The sequence below is a fragment of the Peromyscus leucopus genome, chromosome 7, assembly GCF_004664715.2.
Source record: "Peromyscus leucopus breed LL Stock chromosome 7, UCI_PerLeu_2.1, whole genome shotgun sequence".
Taxonomy (NCBI): domain Eukaryota; kingdom Metazoa; phylum Chordata; class Mammalia; order Rodentia; family Cricetidae; genus Peromyscus; species Peromyscus leucopus.
Window position 1 is genome coordinate 69,663,223 of NC_051069.1, and position 17,315 is coordinate 69,680,537.

The following is a 17,315-nucleotide window of genomic DNA, read 5'->3' on the forward strand; positions in this document are numbered from 1 at the left end:
TAGAAACTTCTGACTACAGTGCATGGTGAATGCATTTTCTCTAATGAATTCTTACTTTGCTCCATGGCTGAGTGTGTTCTTCCATACTCTAGTTTCCAAATGAAATGTTCTTTGAAGTTGATTCTCACAGGGAGGTTCTCAAGTCAAAGTCAACTCACAGCTTCCCTTCTAGGAAACTTCATTCCCAGCATGGATGTTTCTACCACCTTGGATGTTCTGCTGAGTACCCGGCCTGTTTCCAGTTTCTTCTTTCTTACTCCTTACTCCGCTTTCTTTCTTTCTTTCTTTCTTTCTTTCTTTCTTTCTTTCTTTCTTTCTTTCTTTCTTTCTTTCTTTCTTTCTTTCTTTCCTTCCTTCCTTCCTTCCTTCCTTCCTTCCTTCCTTCCTTCCTTCCTTCCTTCCTTCCTTCCTTCCTTCCTTTCTTTCTTTCCTTCCTTCCTTCCTTTCTCTCTCTCTCTCTCTCTCTCTCTCTCTCTCTCTCTCTCTCTCTCCCTCTCTCTCTCTCTCCCTCTCTCTCTCTCTCTCTCTTTCTCTCTCTCTCTCTCTCTCTTTCTTTCTTGATGTCTTTTCTTTTCAAGACCACACTAACCTTTAACTCACAGAGATCCACCTTCCCCCATCCCCTCGTGCTGGAATTAAAGACGTGCAACCACCATCCCCAGGTTTTATTTTCAGTTTCTTTAGCACATGCAATTTCTCTTCTGCTGTCTCCCACACCCTCTGATTCTAACATATGTCCCACCACGTAAAGGTCCTTTGGACTATTCCATTTTTTATTTTTGCTAGCTCACAATCCTTCTTTCTTCTTTTATCTGCTGCTTACTCCCTTAAGCATTCTTTTTTTGCAGGGGGTATCTTGACCACAAGAGGAATTATGTACATTACTTGTACCTAAATTTGGCACACAGTTGTTTAAAGCAAAAAGGGGCACATGTGATTTGCTGAGTTTCTTTGTGTTGTGGATCTCTCCTCCAAGTATAACAACTATCAGGATCATAATCAGAGAAGCTGTGATTATCCAATGAGACCCTTATAAGATGGGGTCAGTTCACATTGTTCCCTCATAGGAAAGGGTGGGAAGAGTCGTTAGACTCTCACCTGAGATTTTAACCACTTCTTTCCCTGCCTTCCTCCAAGCTCTGTGTCAGCAGTTCTTAACCTGTGGGTAGAGGCCCCTGTGTGTGTGGGGCTACTGAAGACCCTTTGACAGGGGTTGCCTAAAACTTTAGGAAGACACAGATATTTACATTATGATTCATAACAGTAGCAAAATTACAAGTATCAATGAAATTAACTTGATGGTTGGGGGTCACCAAAACATGAGGAACTGTATTAAAGGGTTGCAGCATTAGGAAGGTTGAGAACCACTGCTCTATGTAATCCTGCCCCAGCTGCATGTGGTTTTAGCAGTTGCTAGTATATAAGACATGGAAGCTTAACTGAAGAGTGGACTTGACTCCATTTATATGTCTATAGGAAAGTCATCATCCATGCTAAGCTGGAGTTTTTTGGCAATTTTGTCTGGGGAGGGCATTCACACTCCAGTGAGTAACCTTTAACCCACACTCTTGTAAATAAACCTAATAAATTCATTGGCTCACCAAGTTGGACTCTTGTAGAATAGTTGCTTCATCTCCTGTTGGTACACTAAGACAACTAGGTGTTTATTGATGACTCAAGAAAAATTAGTGTGCCATTTAGAGATACTCCAGCTTTGAAAAATGGAAGGAATCCACAAAAAGAACATATAAAAATTGGGACAAATATACAACCTTCCAGACCTTAAACCTTTCATAGAAAGCCCCTCATCAGTGGGAAATGTGCCATCCTGCAGAATGATTGATTTGAAAAGCTTAAGAGCTGAATTTTCTTAAATTCCAAGCATAGGCAGAGCTTGTGTACTTATCACACATGCACATAAAAGCTAACTCAGTAAGATGTGAAACGTTAACTATCTTGCTTATAGTAGTCAGCTGACTATTACATACATATGTTAATAATCATGTTTTATAGCTTAGATATATGTGTATTTCTAATTTAAACCCCCCAACCATGCTTATTCCAAACAAACCAACTTGTAGATCCAAATGGTGGTATTTGTTTTTCTCTTTATAGATACTTTCATTTGTTCTTTCATTCTATGAATGAAGTTTGGCAAGTTTTGGGAATGCTGACTTTCGCTGATATTTACTAAGCGTTTCATTAAAGTTCTGTGGATTAGTACTTGTTTTAACATTTAAAAGAGGATAAAGCCAATAAATGTACAGTGGATTCTGGCAATACAGATGACTTGCCAGCTAGCAATGACAGCTGCTCCTTTTCTATCTCATTCATGCCAAGTGAGAAAAGGAAGCAGTTGAAATTTCATTTCCTCCTATCATTGGCTTGACTCAGTGGTCATAGTGTGTTAAACTCTCTGAGATTAGTGAGATGCATTTAAAGTCAAAGATCTCATTTTCCTGACATTTACATTTTGAAAGCCAGGTGGATGACATGACCCATGGCTTTGGGCAGAAGTGCTTGGCATTTACAAGAAGTTGTTCAGTGACCTGTGTATATTCTTTCTATAACTAACCACTGTGTACAACTTGTAATCGGCAGACACTTATAGAAATGAGTTTTACCTTCTTAAAGCTTCAAAAAGAAATGAAACCATTCATGGGATTTTTTTTTTGTCCATATCCCTCAACCTGCTTATAAATGCTCTTGTTCTTCCCACTCCAGAACTGCTAAGAGGACACTCAGTCTCATGGTAGTGCTGCCTCTTTGATTAAAGTCAGCCACACTGTACATGGCTTTCTGCAATTCTCCACAGCAGGCCCCAAGGCAATTTCTCTTTCCTATGATCTCCCAGAGGCCTGGCCAGCTCTGGTTTTAAATTTATTTTAAGCACATGACTGGTATTTCACAGCCTGAAATAAAAAAGTGTAAAAGAGAAAAAAATACTGCCTTTCCCATATAATACTGATGTTATATGATGCAGATTATGCTAAGAGACTCAGGGTAGTAATCCTTGTAGCTATGACAGTACAATGGCTGTCACGTGAGAAAGGACGGGTGGGGAACAGAGGACTATCCACAAAGTGCCACTTTTGTGGCTTGGCTTTCCTTTGGACACGTTTCTTTCAAATCTCCCACCCCGATGAGGTTATATTTTCTGCTTCCTCTTAGCAAATGAGTTTTTTTCAATCCCACAAGTGCTGACCTGCTATTACTGTTAATGACAAAACCCCATTAGTTATGACCAAGGGTGTTCCATCAGGCAAACCCACTTTTTCCTCTCAGTAGGTGAATTGTTGAGTTATTACCTGATTTTGTTTGTTCTAATCCTGCCTTTACATCTTTTGTGTGAATATGATGTATAAACCTTCTTCTGAGTCTTTATTGGCTATATTGAGGTCATTTAAGGCATAATATGCTGATGAATTTTATGTATCAATTTGATTAGGCCACAGAAGCATACCCAGATCTTTGGACAAATATTCTAGATGGTTCTGTGAAGATGAGATTAGGATTTAAATTGGTGGACCTTGAGGCGAGAAGACTCCTTTCCATCTACTCAGGTGAATCCACAGAAGGGAGACGGAGCTCCTTGGAGAAGGGAATTCTGCCATCGCTGGGCAACAAGTGAAGCACATGCCCAGATTTCCAGCTTGTCAGGGAATTTATTCTTCATCATTCTCCATTAAATTTCACCCCTCAGGGTGGGAAGAAATTTGTTGTCTCACATTCTCGGTAGGTGACCTGATTCTCTGACTCACACTTTTCCATCCACTGTTATTCAAACTTGTCTTTAGTTTATTCAAACTCTTTCAAAATCAAATATCTTACATCTTTCCTGTCCATGCTTCCACCCTTATCTATCTGTGTTACAGTTTTAGTTAGGGCAAGCGCAGAATAAGCTCTTCCACTCTCCCTTACTCACCCACCACACGGTCGCCATCCCTGTGTTGTTAGCTCTCTAGTTCCTGCAAACCAGAAGCAAACCCCTCTTTCTACCTTTTAAGGTTGTGCTTGATCTAAAGGACTCTCTGTATTCTTCTCCCAAACTCCCTCAGTGCTTTGCATCTTTGCTCCTAGACTGGTTCTACCTGGAGGTCCCTCCCCATCTCATCAGCAACATCTAGCCTCATGTCCAGCTCACTTCTATGCATCCCTCCTCAGTGTCTCTTCTTTTCACTGATTTTCCTCTCCTCTTACCTAAGACACTAGTAACACACAGGCCCAGCCCTATTACTTCTGGTTGTGTGAACATTTCCTGGGGACATGAACCAACATCTACTCATTCCAGATAAGGCACCCAAGTCTAGCTTGGTGATCCAATGAGTTCAGTTAGGATTTACAGGAGTTGTGTCACATGCTTCTAAGTTAAGATTTCTGTTGACGTTGTCATAATGGTTTAGCTTCTGCGATGCATATAAGAGTTTATTTTTGTAGAGTCATTCCCCTTGCCATTAGTCTGTTTACCAGGGGCCATCTCAGCAGGGTTATTCTAAGTGTGCCAGTACCTCTAAGTAGGAAAGGAAGTAGAGGCTCCTGGGAGCTGCAGAGCTTGGTAAGGAAGTATATGACCCTTGTTGAGTGTGTGGAGACTTAGTAAGGTGGCACATGTCTCCAGCCTCATGTGTGGAGATCTTGATAGGGTGGCAATGCATCTTGTCTAGTGTGTGGAGAGGTCATGTGCTGGAGTGCCTGCTGTCAGGGCCCTGGCTGTCAGCTAGTGTTAGATGCAGCTAAGACCCCTGCAGCATGGTAGCAGTTACTCCAGGAAACTAAAGGCTGGATTGCAGATGCTAAACCAAAGGTTAAATGATGACAGACATGCGGGATTAGAATGGAAACAACAAAACAAGCCCCCTGGACTGGTGAGTACAATGACTAAATCAGGGTATGTAGGAGAGAAGCAGCCCTACAACACTATAGATTTAAAGTAGTTTTGAAATAGTCTTGTAAAGGCTATAAAAAGGAAGCCTGGTCTCTAGTCTTTCTGCTCGCCCATTCTACTTCTTTCAATTAATGACTCTCCCCCCATCTTTGTCAAAAAAAAAAAAAGGTTAAATCAATCAGAAACATCACTCAGAAGGGGTGATCAATCTTTCTCTTTATGTAAATATTAACCAATAAGCTGGGCATGGAGGTGCATACCTACCATTCCAGCACTCAGGAAGCTGAGTAGAGAGAATAGAGATGTCAGCTTGGGCTTCATAGACTTTGTCTTCAACCCCCCCCCCCCCCCCCCCGAAAAACAAAACCAAACCAAACTGAGAACTAATGAAACTGGATAGACCCTTGTTAAAAACTGGGAGCCAATAAAGGCTGGAGTCTCCTAGGATGTACTCAACTGACACATGACTCAAAGGAGGTAATGGGTAGGCACTATATGGATGTCCATAGTGCACAGGCAATGGGCAGTTTGCTGGAGTTGAGCAGTAACTGCTGTTTTAGGTTACTATTTACCACTAATGAGCCCAGAAATGGCAATGCATTCAGCCAGCCTGCCTTGCTGAATCCATTCAAGGTCCAGAACTCTCATAATGGTTTTAGCTCACAAATACCACTCAAATCAACCCACTTTTCTCTTCTGGAACAGAGTTTTATGCAAGTCCTAGACATCAAGATTTCTATCCTAGATGTCTATTCAATTGGCTGTCTGATTTTGTCTACCTCTGGCTAGTTCTCCACACACAGCCATGAGGTGTTTAAATGCAAATGTGATATATCAGCACTTTGCTTAAAACTGTTTATGACTCTGGACAGGGTTCACAAGGCTCTGTTTTCAGACTTTCATCATTGTCTCACTAATTCTTTCTGACTCCTGTGGCTCATCTAGGTCTCTTTATTCTTTTCAATATGACACATGCTTCTGCCCCAGACACTGTCCGCTACTCCTTCAGCTTTACCCCTGCCTTTCTGTTATTTAACCTGAGTTCAACCATTACTTTCTTAGCAGCCAGTTAGCTATATAGGCTGATAATGAGGAATATAATAGATTTCCTTACTTGTAAATCATTTGCAACTTATTGTCATTATTTTTTTTCTTTTGAGACAGTGTCTCACTATGTGATGGAGGCTCTCATGGAACTGGCAATCCTTCTGTCCAGCCTTTTTTTGGTGTGCCAGCATTATAGGCATATGCCACCAACCATGGCTCCAGTAAATTTTTATAATTAATTTTCTTATGCTTACATATATCACTTTTTGTTGTTGAGAACATTATGATGTATTAGCATACCACTGATCATTTCCAGTGGTTCAGGATAACTTTCTGTCCTGGTTCCTTTTATTCTCTGACTCACTTCCCCATCCACTCACTAAATTTCCTGTGAGAACCTCAAAAATGAATTCCTTACAAGGGAATTCTTGTCCCAGGGTCTATTTTGCGGGGAACCAAACCATGAGCTATGGGTTCTAGCTGCTTCGTTCACTCTTTTATATCTGTGCTTTCCAGGTGTTCCCTTACATAGTTGAATGAATAAATGAATGAACAGACAGCATCCCAGAAAGCTGCTACAAATTAGATGAAATTATAAAGGTCTCTTTTGTTCTGTTTTTGTGCATCTGTGGCATATAGAGCCTCTGGAATTTACCTGTGATGAACAGGTATCCTAACCTACATGGGAGGAGAAAGAGAGTACTCTACAAAATGGTAGACAGAGAAATGGTGGGTGGCATTAATGGGAGATGAAGTGTCTAAGAATTCCTGCAAACTGTTTGATGCATAGAAACATCAGAAGTGTGTGTGTGTGTGTGTGTGTGTGTGTGTGTGTGTGTGTGTGTGTGTGTGATGAGAGAGAGTCAATGTGAAACAAGGAGAAAGGCTAGAGGCAGGGGTCTCTAACAGCCTCTGTCTCTGAAGAAGCAGCAGAATTTTATCCTAGAAATGTGGTCTGTTCAGTAAAAGGTTGGAAGGAGATTAAACAGACCACTACTCTGTTGGAAAAATGGGCCACAACTTGGAAATAGATTGGGAGTAGTCATGAGCAGAATCTGGGGGAGTTCGGGCTTAGCATCATGGGGCAGCAAGGGATGGCCAAGGCAGTTTGACTGTTGGAAGTGTCTACAGAGGGCATGGCTGACTAGTTGAAATGGAGCCACCAGTCTACCTGGGGTGACTTCCTCCTTCCCTTTTCATGTCCACCCACAGAGAAGACAAACCTATCCACAGAAACATCTTATACCTAAGACAGTGAGGAATAATCCATGGAACCCAGGCCACTGACCTTCACCATCAAGGTATGGGAGACAGGAGAGCAGAGGCAGAGAGGGAGATGACTAGTGTCAGCTCAGCAGAGGGCAGAGTCAGAACAAGAATTTTTTATGGGAAATGCCCAATTTGGGGCAGTCCATTACATTTTGCACTGATCTCTCCAAGAATACTACTATTCCATTAATATCTAGGTCAAATCTAGAAGTTTGGTGTTTGGGAGTGGGAAGAACTTCAATTTCCTTCTTATCTTCTGGGCATGGTGGATACTGTATCTGGGGTTGGAGTGTAATTGCACATCTGTGTTGAGCAGCTGTCCTTTTCTTCCTTCAGATAGCATTTCTCACACAGACTTTTATGAATAAGGTTTGTTTATTGATTTATTTTCGGTGCTTCAGATCATGCCCATGGCCCTATGCATGCTAAGTATTCATTCTACCACTGAGTTACAGCCCAGCTCCATAAAATGTGTGATAGTCTGCTCATTCAAGATAACCATATTCTCGGATACAGAAGAGCAAAAATAATGGCCTCAGTGGCCTAAAGTTCAGCTAAATCTTCTTAGGATTTTTTTCAAATCTCTCTATTATCCTTTCATTTTAAAGTAGAGCAAGTTAAGTAACATTCTTGCTTGACCTTGCTGATGGAGAATTAGGATATGTGAATCAATCTTTCTTTCTTCCTTTCTTTCTTTCTTCCTTCCTTCCTTCCTTCCTTCCTTCCTTCCTTCCTTCCTTCCTTCCTTCCTTCCTTCCTTTCTTTCTTTCTTTCTTTCTTTCTTTCCTTCTTTCATTCTCCCTCTCTTTCTCTCCCTCTCTCTCTCCCTCCCTCCCTCCCTCTTTTTTTTTAATGCTGGGAGAGTGGCTTATCATAAACTTCCTTCATTTCATGCTTTCCGTTCACGTTAATCAGCATGGTGGGGTTGTTGCATCACATGAAATGGAACTGATTAGTGGTCTTCAACATTCATATTTTGACAAAAAGTGTTTCCCAATAAGGAATGTTGTTCAGTGAGAAGGTCTGTGGACTTGCAAGAAGATTGGCAAAAAGAAGGATTGTGCTCCAGGAGGTGACTGAGTCTAACAGTGACAGGTCCAATAAGGACCTCGATGACAAAGAGTTGTGAAGTCACAGCTATGTGCCAGACACTGCTTTACACAGGAGTCTATATAAAAGGAACAAGAATACATTCTTTCATTCTACGAATTCAGTCTGGGATAGACCCCAGACATACACCTCAGTCATTTCAACACTATGTCTGAGGGATGGACATGTGACTTTGTGTTGAGGAGCCAGGGAGCAAATGATTTCTATGAACACCTTTCAGGGAACAGCCGCAGGCGGCTCATTAGAGTACTTATCATTAGAGGACAGGTCATTAGGCTAGGAGAATGAGATATTATAGGCAGAAAGGGTAATATCATGGCAATGGGTGGCATTTTTAGTGACCGTGAGTGGTATGGTCAGAACTGGGGACAAATACTGTTTCTCAGCCAGGGATATTGCTTTGAGAATCTTGGTAGACATGAATGTTTTATGATGGGTGTGAGCCTTGATTTTGTTCAGAGCAGTCTTCTTTAATTTTTATGTTTTTTTTTTTTTTTTTTTTTTTTTTTTTTTTTTTTTTTTTTTTTTTTTTTTTTTTTTTTTTTTTGGTTCTCTTCCACGTATTTCCACGAGTAAGTAGGCTGGGTGTCTTTTTATCAGGAAGGTTTCCTAGTTAGGGTTTCCATTTCTGCTGAAGTGTCGTCATTCCTATTCCCAGCTTGGCTGGTGTTGAATGCATTTGGTTTGTCCTTAATTGGCAACATAGAACATTTGCACACTGGGCCCATGTCAGCAAATATAACTCTTCTTGCTCAATATTAATCAAAAGCCCAGTTATGAGATATAATTTTACTTACTTACAGATCATTGACTGTAAGACAGGCAGTACACTCACTCCTATTTCTTCTGAAATCAGTCATTGAATTAGGCAGGCTGTCAGCATATCTCCCTCCACCCTGCTGTGATGAAGTAGGCTTGGCACTCATTTCGGATCCCCAGCCCAGGCCGTGAGGGAAACACCTGAGGCCTGTCTTACATGCTGGGGAGGTTGATGAAAATAGGACATGGTTCATAAGATCCAGCCTGTCTCCTTGATGAGGACTCACAGGAGAAGACAATTTCCATGCTGTAAGTGTGAAGATCCAAACTATATGATGGATTATGTTTTTCCTTGTGCACAGCTTGCTCAGAAGCTGGGAGTCAAATCTATGAACCACCTCAAGCAAATTTATAGAAGTTTCTGATGTCGAATTTCTGCTTTATTTTAGATAGAGTCGAATACACTCCAGACTTCCACATCCAGTTATATCATGTGCTGGAGATCAAACCTAGGGCTTTGTGCATGCTAGACAAGCACTCTATCAACTGAGCCATATTTTAGACAAACATGATTTCCATTTTAATATGATTTTGTCTGCAGTCACTGACTTCTTTAAAAAGTGATTGAGATGAAGCTCAATATAAAATCAACATAAAATCAAGCATTTTAACATGAATACTTAGTGGTGGGTAATACACTCACAGAGTACACTTAGTTTCAATGCATTACCACCTCAGCAAAAGTGTTGTCTTTACATTTTTCTTTTAACTCTTCCAAATAAAACTCTGTTGTATTGTGGTGCACGGTTTTCAGTCACCACATGTTTTTTAAAATGAAGCAGGATTTTAAAATGAAGCATGCAAAAGAACATAAAGCAAGTCCAAGTGCAAGAAACGGAGATGGAGTAGTCATGGAACACAAGGATAATGCGAGGAGCTGCAAGACAGATGTGGTCCATGAGCGCCACTTGCTAGAAATGTCAAATAAAGTGAAGATGGAGACAAGCCTGCTCACCTGCGATCCTTGGAGTTGTATTTGTTTCTGTGACAGGTGGTTATGGGTAAAACCTGTGATGCCTAGCAGGTGACCCAATGGAGATGCCAAAGCCTTGATTATTTACAAAAAATGTACAGAATAGTGAAATAAAGAAAATACTTATAACTTTAGGGCAAAGAAGTTTAAAGATAATTTTTTCAAAGGTGTTTATTTTAGAATAAATGAGGCAAAGGTTGGCTATTTGGAAAGTTAAATAAGATTGTCAAACTCTTGAGCAAACTAATCAAAAGAAAGTGAGAAAACCCAAATTAATAAAATTAGAGATGAAAAGGGAATATTAAAACAAATACTGCTGGATTTCATAAAATTACTAGTTTTCACTCTGAAACTATATATTTCATATAATTAGAAAATCTAAAAGAAATAAATGAATGTCTAGATACATATGACCTAGCCATATTAAACCAAGATAAGAAATTTAAATAGATTTATAGTGACCAGTGATATTTCAAAAAAAAAAAAAACCCAAACAAACAAACAAACAAAAAACAACAAAACTTCTACTGGAGAGGTTTCTCAGTGGTTAAGAACATGTGCTACTCTTACAGAGGATGCAAGTTGAATCCTCGGGACCCATGTTGGGTGGTTCACAAATACCTGTAACTTCAGCTGCAGGAAGATATGACTGTGAGCACACACACATGCAAATACACACAACATAACACAACATGCACACACAGAAACACACTCAATTTAAAACAAAAAACAAAATCTTAAAAAATGTGCCTGAGGTGATTAAGAGTACTTGCCCCCATATAGCCGATGCAAAAATAATTCTTCTGGATGTGTTACTATACCTGATTTTAAATTATAGTACAGAGCCATAGTAATAAAAACACCTTTTTGGCATGAATCCAGACACATCAATCAATGAAACAGACTAGAAGACCCAGGCACGAGGCCATATAGCCCACCTGATATTTGACAACGATGTCAAAATAAACATTAAAGAAATACACCAACAAATGGTGCTAGGAGAACTGGATATCTACACTTAGAAAAATGAAGCCCTTATTTCTTTCCCTGATTAAAATTCAACTCCAAATGGCTCCAGGACCTCAACATAAGACATGACACCCTGGATCTGTCATCGAGAAAAGTAGGAAACATACTTCAAGGTATAGACATAAGTAAGGGCTTTCTGAATAGGACTCTGATTGCTCAGGAGGGGGAAAAGGGCAATAATCAACAAATAGGAGCTCATAAAATTGAAAAGCTTTGCACAACAGAGGTAACTGTCAATCAAATGAAGAGACAGCCTACAGAATGGAACAAAACATTTTACAGCTGTGTATTTGACAGAGGATTAGTATCTAGGATATGCAAAGAACTCAAGAAATTAAACATCAAGAAAACAACCCAATACAATATTGGGCCCAGTCCGCTGGTGCAGTAGTGGTATGATGGCTATGTGGGTCATGAAAGACTTTCTGGTCAGTTATGAGGCCCGCTTCTTAGGAAGGATTTCACTTTTGGGACTCTACATTGGTCAACATCTCATGACTGGGAAGATTATAGGCCCCAGTGAGCCTGTTGTTTTGCTAAATGGTCATACTGTAAAACTGCCTTCTAAATATTTATGTTCAATTCATAGACTGCGTTTCCCTCAGTGTGGCCAGAGAAGCTTCTTTTTGAGTGCGTAGTGGTTAATTCAGGGACTCATAACTGTCAGAGTGCTAAGGACAAGTGACTGTTGAGTTTCCAGCCTTCTGTGGGACATCTATATCAACCCTATCCTCAGGGCTCAGAGATGATCACAGAAGATAGGAAGGAAGAAAGTAGGAGCAGGATGCTGGGAAGGAGGGCTGTGGAATACTGATTTGTGGCCATGACTTGGCCATTGTGATCATGGACTCACTGCAGTTATGGTTACCTGCAGAAGACCTGTACAAGATTAAGCCAACATTTTAGCAAGCAGGTAGCACTAAGTGTAATCAGTAAAAAAAGAAAAGAAAAAAAAAGAGGATATGATGGTAGGAGGGAGGATTGTGGAAATACGGTCAAAAGAATGAGCCATGGTGAACAATGCATGGTGAAAAAAGGCAGAGGGCTTTTACTTCAGGTGCATTTTGTTGCCTGGATTGTTCTTGGATATGTGATTTCATGCCTCCTGTGACAAATATTTACATTCAATTTATAAGACATGTCCATTCTTGTTGGATGTCAGAACATAGCTACAGAACCCAATCTGGTCAGGGTACCTTGAATCTGGACATGGTCTTCTGCCTGGCTTTCATGCTTTCCCTGATATAATCTATAGTATGTGCTAGGCACTGTGTTTAAATTGGTCTGTCCTGAGAAAGTTCTAGGAAAGGGCTGGTTTTTAATATTTAGTATGTGCCTACTGACATTTATTTACATGTTTTTCTGAACTCAAACAACCTTCCTTGGATCGTTACTTTCTTTGTTACATTCATGTATAAAGGTACACTGAAACTGAAGTAAGGTTGTCTACAGCATTAGACTGTAGTCCACCCACTCTTTCAGGTCCTCAGATCCAGGTCCAGGGGACAACGTCTGTACAGGTATGCTCTAAATTTGACAGATGGTATGTTGGAAAATGTTCAAGGGAGTGGGAGGGGGCACTTGGGGATGTGAGATGTATCTATCTATATCTATATCTATATCATCTATATCTATATTTATATATCTATCTATGCTCCTATATATGTGCTACTCTTATAGAGGATCCAAATTCATATGTATGTATGTGTGGTATGTATGAAATTATCAGATGAAAAATAAAAGATATTCTAAAAATTATTATTTTTACTGTGTTTAGGTTGTGTTTGTATAAGCACAGGTCTGTGTGTGCCACAGTGTGGAGATCAAGAGCCAGTGGTTGGGAGTTAGTTCTAGTTCCTTCCTTCCATCTTGTTGAGGAAGGGCTTCTCTTGTTTTTATCTCTCTTCACATTCTACGATAGCTGGCTTGTGAGCTTCTGTATAATTCTCCTGTCTCTATGTCGCATCTCACATAGGAGTGCTGGAATTACAGATTTGAGCTATTGTATCCAGCTTTCTGTGGGTCTAAGGGTTTGCAATCAGGTTGGCAAGCTTGTGCAGCTAACATTTTTTCCTGCTGAGTTATTTGATCAGACTGAAGATAACTATTTTAAAGGATAAGTCTACTCAAGGCAAATACATTATAACCTGGAGAAAACTTGAATGATGGTCCTGATCTTGACCTTGTGCAAATCATTTCCTGTCCCTAGCTTTGCTTTTCTCATTTTTGAAGTACAGAGGCTTAACTGAATTATCTCTAGGATTCTTTTTTAGCTCTAATGTTCTATGGTGTATACTTGCATGGGACCAGCAAAGCACTTTGAAAGTGTACAATGCATTTGTCATAGATACATCATCATTTTTAATAGTCTACTTGAAATGCCAATATTATAAGAGTTTCTGATCTTATAATTAAAGAAAATAATCCAGGGACAGCATTAACCATTTTACCAAAAGGTATGTTTTGTTATATACAACCAACTCTCAGATGATTTTAAGGCCAAAATGATGGTTGATATCCACTGTGGTTGATTTATAAATGGGTCCAAATTATTCCTTGATACTTCTTCTATTGACAGTTAAGGCCTGTATTTTTTTTTTACTGCTTGAATCTCTGTGATTGCTTAGACATTAGAAGGAGAGAAATGGTGCTGTTTCTGGGCCCACAAGTGATTAGAATACTGCTTCTCTCAAATGTGGCTACAAAACTGTGAGGAAGCCCAAGCATTCGCATGGAGAGACGTACATACAGGAGAATGGGGCCTCAAGCCCACAGCCCTGGCTAAGCACTGACTTTCCAGCAATGTGCCAAAGTCCCCATGAAAATGGACCTTCAATAGCAGTTGAACTCTGCCCCTGGCACATGTAGAGCAGAGCTGTCTCCACCCACCACTGCCCAAACTTCAGATTTACAGGAAATAAATGGCTATTTTTAGCCATTAACTTTAGTAATGCAACAGATAACTGCCATGAAATGAATACTTTCTTGCAGTAATCATGTAAACTAAGTTCAGTTTGTACAATAAGCTCTGCTATCATGACATATACGTATTCCTGAAAAGTTCATGTTCTATGATTATTTACCTACCTGTTGAATACAATCTATGAAAAAAATAGCACCAAGGAAGTATTTATAAGGAGTCCCAACTAAAACAGCAACCAAATCTTTAGGAAACCCAGCCATCACACAGCTCCAGAGGCGTTCACACTTAGAGCTACAGTGCAAGCTGATCAATCTCAGATCCCCAGTCTTGTGTCTCCTAAAAGATCTTCACCAGACAACCTATAGAGTGGAAAGGAGGATTGGCACATGTTGGAGGCCAGCCTCTACATACTGGTAGCCAAGGTTACATAGTAAGAACTCATCTCTAAGAAAACAAAAAATTAAAAATTAAAAATAAATATGAAAGAAGGCAAAAAAAATTACCAATCAATAAGACTTCAGTGTTTAGTGATTTCCTTATGTGTAATTCACACTAAAAAGCACTCATGAGGTGAGGTAGCTCATGTCTGAAATCCCAGCATTCAGGAATCTGAGTCACATAGGGAAATTCTGTCTCAAAACACAAATCTAAGAAAACATTTAAAAGAGAGCAGACAGCCTGTTAGTGACATGTGGGAATGATGGACTAAAGTGAAGGTTCATCCCTCTGTAGCTATACCCCTGGGTCAAGGATTCGGGCCTCATAACCTCCTTTGTCCTAGGTGCATTCTCTTTCAAAGCCTGGAAGAGATTTCTGTTGGTGAAGCTTTGACTTCAGTGTCTCTCACTACACCCAGGAAGGGTGGCCAGGCTTCCCGGGGGGACTGGGGACTAGAACTGAGGGAAGGATGTTGCATTGGAGAGGTGCATGTTCCTCAGATGGAGGTGATTCAGTGGATTCTGTTCTGTTGGTAACGCTGGTGAGACACACCTTTCCAGGGTCGAGAAGACTTTTTCAGGGCTTTGAGGAAGAGCACTGACGGATTCTCAGAGAATATCATCATCAAACATTGACTATATGAGAAGAAACTCACCAGGCAGGTCAGGTCCTTGTCTGTCCACTGCCTCAAGCCCAGGTTCGCTGAGCAGAAGTTCTGAACTCAGAGTAGCATCCTGAAGAGTGAATTTAGAAAGAAAGACATCAAGAAGGGATGTGTCTCTGTGCATGAGAAGGGTTATACTTATATTTTAAATACTGTTACTTATATTGAAGCAAATAATTTTGTTATTAGCACCACTTATCTATGGAGGAGGAGCCTGGAACTATGTCCTGAAAAAAACAACATGGTCTGGCCAGGCAATCTCCTTCCTGATCTCTTGATTATCAGCTGTCGGGTCTTCCTGAATAGGACTAACTAATGACTGAAACCGTGCTAGTCATGCTTTCATTTATAATTCTTTAATGTCAAGAGGACACAGAGGGCACCGAGCTTACTCAGAATATCCACTTATGAACACTCCAGTAAGCGTTTGTAGAACACTGAAATTGCCAGAGCTTTAAGTTAAATACAAAAATCACTGCCACATTGATTACTTTTAGTTTCTAATACATTAATTTGCTTTACCACCTCCCATAAATAAGAATGTAAGTAAGCTCTTAGAAATAAAGAATAAACTTATAAGGGTATTTCTGAAAATCAAAGTTAAGTATTATATTTTGCTTTAATTATTCATTTTAGTTCATGAAACATGGGAAAAGGCACTGGCCACTGAGCCTGATGGCCTGAGTTCAATCACTGGGACCCCCCACAGTGTAAGGAGAGAACCAATTTCTGCAGATCATCCTCTGGGCTCCCCATGTATGCTTCACATGTCTGCTGTGGCATGCCTGTGTCTCCTCTTCCTTTCCCAATAAATGAATGAATGTAAAAAAAAAAATTAAAATGTGTTTTATTAAACACAGAGCATAACCTGACTCAAAGTGAAACAAATATCTAACTAAATCTAAGAAATATTTGAAATATAATTTGAATTAATTTTTGTTAATGCAGTTAGTGGAAGTGGGCTCCTAATTACAGACCAAAAAATATAAAGTACTTATACTTAACATTAAAAATAGTATTTTTTTCCATTCAGTCTGTAAAACTGATTATTTTGTTGGAGGGTTTTAAACAGAAGCACAAGAAACTCACTTACCTCAGTGATGTCAGCAAAGGGCATGGGCAGCCCTGACGGGGTGACAAGTTTGGAGACTGACAATGACCCACCAACTTCTGGGATGAAAAAAAATCACAAGGCTAAATGTTTTTTTTCCCTTTTGTGATTTAGGCAATAAGACAGTTTAGGTTCTAAAATGTGGTAATAGTCAAGTCGTAAGGAGTAGTACTACAAATCATTAAGAAATTAGAGTTACAGACTAATGGTCATTAATCTGAAGGAAAGATCCAGGATTGCGTCTTGCATGCTTATGCGATGAGAATTATTAAGAACAGGATGAAAGAGTGGAAGAGGTTGGTTAATGGGTACAACAATCAGTGTAAGTAGACAGAAGGAATAAGTACTAGGATTATATTGCTCAGTGGGGTGATTATAGTTAATGATAATGTATTGTATATTTCATAATTGCTATAAGAGAAGTTTTGAATGCTCTGTTCACAAAGAAATGATACAGAATAAAGTGATGAGTGTAATAACTACACTGCTTTGATCATTATGTGCTATACATATGTATCGAATCATAACTTTATATTCCAAGAATATATGTAATTATTATGTGCCAATTACATAATAAAAGCAATTACAAAACAATAGTAGTTTAGAGATTTGTAGGGTCCCCAGCCTTAGTCTATAGATTTGGATCAAGTAGTGAGGCTGGTTGGCTGGGCAAATGGGGATAAAAATGAGACTTTGCCGGCAAAGAAAGAAATGTTTAGTATCAACACTGTAAAATGGGAGCATCTGGAGTTCAACTCCATCCCTCCTCTTGGTCCCCAGAATACCCCAAGAAAGCTCAACAAAGACACACAGCCAGAGCAACAAATAATCTCGGAGATGAGTTTAAAGTTGTTCCTTTGTTGCCTCAGAGGTGCCATAACCTCCCTCCAAATTTCTAGAGATAATGATTTGCTGATATAAGTCAGATAACAGACTTGCCAGGGATTGAGTTTCATGCCATCTTGTGCTGAAATGGCATTTTCATTGTCTATCTATTATACTGTCTGCAGTGTCTTTGAATTCCAGGCTCCTGGGTCCCCCTACAGC

At 39.8% G+C, this 17,315-nt stretch overlaps 1 protein-coding gene across 1 annotated transcript in view; it reads right to left on the bottom strand.

Annotated features, from left to right (window-relative positions):
• Impg1 (interphotoreceptor matrix proteoglycan 1) overlaps positions 1-17,315 on the bottom strand; it is a 103,201-nt gene that overhangs the window by 51,043 nt on the left and 34,843 nt on the right. The window contains exons 10-11 of the mRNA XM_028879836.2: positions 16,251-16,327; positions 15,149-15,227 (exon numbers count right to left, since the gene is read on the bottom strand). Coding sequence (XP_028735669.2) covers positions 15,149-15,227; positions 16,251-16,327 — 156 coding nt within the window. The remainder of the gene's footprint in view (positions 1-15,148; positions 15,228-16,250; positions 16,328-17,315) is intronic.